The sequence below is a fragment of the Tachysurus fulvidraco genome, chromosome 14 (assembly GCF_022655615.1).
Source record: "Tachysurus fulvidraco isolate hzauxx_2018 chromosome 14, HZAU_PFXX_2.0, whole genome shotgun sequence".
Classification (NCBI taxonomy): domain Eukaryota; kingdom Metazoa; phylum Chordata; class Actinopteri; order Siluriformes; family Bagridae; genus Tachysurus; species Tachysurus fulvidraco.
In genome coordinates this window covers 9,778,890-9,784,215 of record NC_062531.1, presented here as the reverse complement: position 1 = coordinate 9,784,215, position 5,326 = coordinate 9,778,890, and the positions used below count along the sequence as shown (strand labels likewise).

At 38.0% G+C, this 5,326-nt stretch overlaps 1 protein-coding gene across 1 annotated transcript in view; it reads left to right on the top strand.

Moving 5' to 3' along the window:
• si:ch211-156j16.1 (uncharacterized protein LOC564557 homolog) overlaps positions 1-4,759 on the top strand; it is a 9,752-nt gene extending 4,993 nt beyond the window's left edge. The window contains exons 3-5 of the mRNA XM_027166624.2: positions 1,593-2,123; positions 2,282-2,387; positions 3,414-4,759. Coding sequence (XP_027022425.2) covers positions 1,593-2,123; positions 2,282-2,387; positions 3,414-3,420 — 644 coding nt within the window. The 3' untranslated portion in view covers positions 3,421-4,759. The remainder of the gene's footprint in view (positions 1-1,592; positions 2,124-2,281; positions 2,388-3,413) is intronic.
• Positions 4,760-5,326: the final 567 nt, after the last annotated feature.

The window sequence follows — 5,326 nt, the reverse complement described above, 5'->3', positions numbered from 1 at the left end:
GCTGGAAAGGCGACTACAAAAAATCTTTCTGCACTTCTGGGTTTTTCCTCGGGACAGGGCAGCACAAACAATCCTACTATCTACAAAACACACACACACACACACACACACACACACACACACACACACACACACACACACACACACACACACACACACACACACACACACACACACACACACACACACACACACACACACACACACACACACACACACACACAGTGAGCTTATTCAAGTGTTGATTCCGATATGTTAGTAAACTATTTATAAAGCCTGCACATTTGCAGAGACAGAAGTATAAATCAGCCCAAAGCAGCACCACAACCATTTTAACATATACACTAACTATATAATTTTTTATACATTCATTAGCAGCATAAAGTGTAGCTCTTGTTCAACTGCAACTTTGTGGATAAAATTCTATACCTCTAGCTTAAAGCAATGTTCTTTGGTGATCACTATTCGGGATGTTATTGTAAAGGGTGGTTCCCTCACACATATGGGCTCCAGCTGGGTTTTTAATGCTAAGAACTGTGATAGTAAAAGATACTGGGAATACACTTGTGGTGCAGTTCAGTATAAAGGGTGAGAGGTTTTAATTATGAATCTCAAATTATTTCCTCCCAAGGAACTTGTGCTTCTTCCCAGCTCCATCTAAAGGAAGTGAGGTGACATGTTTGGTATGAGTGATGACGCATGTGGGATATGAGCTTGTCAGGGAGGGGTTTAGGAGGGACTTTGCCTGGGAGGTGTGGATAGGAGATTCTGTGTGTGTGTGCCTGTGTGTATGTGCTTTGTGTTATTTTAACAGAGACAGTTTGTGTCCGAAAATATTGACTCATCAGTCTACCACTCCAACTACCAGAGCAAGAGCAGGCACACAAAAATAAGATCTACAGCTGAACACAGGCAGAGATGTAACACTGTATAACACTGTATAAACCCTTGTATGATGTTTTTTGTTACTCAGCCAGTGTTCGTGGACCCACTGCATTTTTGGGTTTTTAATTCAACACAATCAAAAATTTTATGTTAAAATACTCTACAGATGTTTACTTCATCCCAATTACAAGCAATATAAACAGCATATATGGTTAATATTTGCCCTTTACCTTTATTACATCACATTTTTAAATAAAGTGCTACTCGCTAGTTTTTCAAAACTATTGATGTTTATGAATATGGGTCCCACAGACCGACAACATACAAGGGTTAAGTCACCCAAAAACCTGTTCATAAGACCATAAATAGCTTTCTATATTGGATAATAAATTGCCTGATATGGCAGTTTGAAAAAATAAAAACAAACAAACAAACAAACAAATAAGCTCATCTAATTTGCAAATTCAAAACATACATAATATGTGTCTACCTTTTTATATTTTCATGATTCTTGGTCTTCATTTGCATACTAAAACATCTATGAACTCACACTCAAAACAATGAAGGAAAAAAGCATGAGAAAGTAAAAGATATAATCATAAATACACCATTTTTAACACATTCAATTGAGAATCCATTGATTCATTTTTTTAAAATGCTCTATAAGTCATAACATTTCTACATTTGTTGGCTTTCCTTTCAAACAGGTACTCTTGTGGTACCTTCACAAGTGTACCTGGAATCGACGACAGAGGGTACTGTGTTCATCAAGGCTACAGACACAATAAGTGAGGGGGAAGTCCCCGAAGCATCACCATCAGAAGAAGCACCAGCTGCTACTGAAGTTGGTGCAAGTGAAACAGAGGCACCATCACCTCATAGTGAAGTTCCTGAGAAGGGAACAGAGGCATCATCAAGTCATAATGAAGATCTTGTAACTGAAACAGTGACACCATCATTTCATAATGAAGCTACAGTGGAGCACACAGAAGCGGCATTAGCTCATACTGAAACCTCTGCAGGAAAGCCAGAAACCTCAGCAGGAGTTACAACAAGTCCAGCAGAAAACACGATGGCAGAGGAGACTGCAGAAACAGAAAGCACACCTGAAATGGAACCTGAGGCAACTACAAAATCTGAAGCTTCTGAAACAACGCTGATAGACACAGCTGATGAGCCAGCAGTAAAATCAGATTCAGAAAAACAGGGAGATGAGGTGGAAGTGGAGGACTCAGATGGTAAGATACACAGACTTACATTTACAACATCTGACAGATGCTATTATGTTACGCCATCATGCTGTTATGTTACTATTGGGCTTTATTATCTCTCATACACATGTGTAATAACATTAGTTACTCTTTTTACAAATCTATATTTTTCTTTCATTCTGTAGGCATGAGCACTGGTCAAGTGGTGGGCATTGTGTTTGGTGCTCTGGTTTCTGTGGTCATCATCATTGCAGTAATCATCGTGGTGGTTAGGAGGATGGGACAATACTCGTAAGTGCACCAGCTACATCATGGTTTTGTGGAAACGCATGTAATCGCTGTCCTACCATTTTTGAATGAAATACCACTTACAAGTGGTGCAGTGGCTATATTTGTTCATCAATTATCAGGGGATTTTAGGAATAAATAGCCCTGATCTCAGGGTGGTGGGGGTTTATAATTCTATTTACATTTATGGAATGTATCCTTTATCCAGAAGAACTTCTAGAAATGCTTCATCAAAACATAGCCTCATGCTAGTACAAATAAGCTACAGAGCACACTAACCTAAAGAACAAATTAGTACACAAAAGAAAACAGAGTACAAGTTAAATTTTAGCCCTAACATACAGACATTAGCCAGTTGAAGCATGTACACAGTCACTATACATTTTTATAAGCCACAGTATGTCGAGGAGGAAGCATGTGTTCACTTTTGCCAACCCATGCTGGTAGCTGTCATTTTATATGGGAGAACTGAATGAGTAGTTTGTGGGGAAATGGGGTGAACATCCAAAAACTAAGAAAAGGAAACATTTGCATGCTATGTGCTTGTAGGCTAAATTAGGAGCTTCAGTCATTAGCCATTATCATCAAAGGCCTAACAATTGGGTCCTCATAACTGTAAACACTTGAACAGCAGACATATTGTGTTCCCTAAAGTACTTTGCTTAGAACATAATTATGCACCAAACTGCAGCCATTAGCCTGTGCACATGGAGCAGCAACATAACTTGTACAAGACATTTGTGTTATTAACACTAATTGAACTTTAATGTGGATTTAATGGCAATAATTTTGTGGTAATATTGATAACAATACATTAATATGCATAAATGAGTAATGATTATTAAGATGCATATTCAATCTTTTTTTTTTTCTTCCTTTGATTCATTTTAAATTCTTGTCTAATTCTGACAAGGTAAGGGGAAGTATGAAAGATGATTTGTGTGTATGTGAGTGTGTGTGTTTCTGTTTATGGTATGTGTGCCTCATTTACTCAAACTAATGTTCTTCACATTTTGTTGCTCTTTTTAGCCCATGAAAAGGAAGGCAGTACGACAGGATGAAAAGAAGAAGAAGTTCTTAACTACTGAACTGATGTCATTTCCTGTCATTAAATAAGCAAGCTTGGAGCAGTCAACAATTCTAACAATCAAGAACTATTAGGACAGCATCCTGCCTACCCCCAACCTTAAAGCCATTTGGACACTCTGCCCTTCCCCCATAACCATCCACCATACCCCACCTGCCCCACCCAATTTACCCATAACTCCCAACAATGCCAAAGATTAAGACAGGGAATAAAGAAGGAAGAATTGGAGTGTGCCAAATATAGGGTTAACACATCTGGGTTGTTATGAGGACTTAATTAACAAACACATTAACAACCAACAAATACAAAAAAAAATACTAAAATTTCTTTTAAAATAATGGCGAGGGATGAGGTAAAGTATGGAAATGCGAAACAGTACAAGGTGTAAATGACACAAAAAAAATGGTCATAACAGTCATAACAGCCTTAACCTTCTCTCTTTTTTAATTCATTCTATGTATCTAAAGCATTCATGCACACACACTAGCAGTCCTTGAATCTGTATGCACATTTAGTTTCTTGTAGCATGACAACATTAACATCCTGCAGTAGTATGACGCATAAAAGACAACTTATAACCAGATTATAGACAGATTATAAATGAACTGTAACCTGTTGTAAGATGTCCCAAGCAGATTCTGTCAGGACAAATTGGTCTTTTATGCTATCTTTCATATTTTAGTATAACTAGTTAATACTGGCATATAAAAACCTTGACAGAACATTAACAGAAGGGCTAGCAGCTCTCATCATTTTCTATGTCCAACTCTTTCAGTTCATCAATGTGAATTTGAATTGACGTGGCTGCTCTTAACAGACTCCCTTTTAGCAGTAATCACATCATATTTACTTTGCTTTACAGTATAAGGCCAGTGTGAATGCTGCTCAAAGTTTTAAACCAGAGTAATTCTTGGAAATTTTGTTCAATCTGGAAAACATTTAGGAACCTTAGAGACACTGGGTCTCATCAGCCTTTTACATCATGTGGTCTGGCTACCAGACTTGTGTGTTAACCTCAGGTTCACTGGACTAGAAGTGGCTCCTTTTGCTGTGTAATTAAGGGGTGTGTGATATGCTGTGCTTGCTTTAATATGTGCACTGACTGACAAACAATGTTCAATGTAAAAGGGTTTGAGACACTGCAACTATTTGCAACGATTTGCCTTTTTTATGCTTAGCCTATATGCCCGGTCCTCACTTTGCAGTCTGCTGTCTGTCATTTTATTTAATTGCAGTGTTTTTTCCTTTTTGAATGTTCATACTGTTTCAATAAAAAAGTGAAAATTGATATTTTGTCATTACATATGTTACTAAAAGCTGTCTGTTATGTGAGCTTGAGCAATTTTCTAATGAGGTTTTTCAATATAAATAAATATAGTGAAAGTTGTCAGGTGTACATGCCTGTGTTAATAACACACTACTGTTATTATTGTTATTCTGCTAATTATCACTTGTATCACATCATAACCAGGTCTTTCATTTTGCTGTCCCCGTCTCCCTGTACCTACGTGGTTTATAATTGGTCAGTCAAGTAATGTGAGGCACATAACGCTGGCACTTGTGTGTGCGTTTCCATGTGGTTTTAGGCGGCAGCCCAGCTCGCCTCTCTCTGGCTGTGAACAATGGGGCTCTTATAGCACTGAGTCTCAGTCAGACCCTTAGCTTCTGTGTATAGGTGCCATGAAGAAATTCTGTACGTTTCAGACGGGTGGGACACTTCCTGCATGTGCACTATAGCACACATGATGACAAGAGATAGGAAAACAAAAAGCAATTTATGCACATAGATCAGAGATCATAAAGTAAGAGATAGGGCATAGGATAATATATCAGTATCACCGAGGTAATCAGTTTA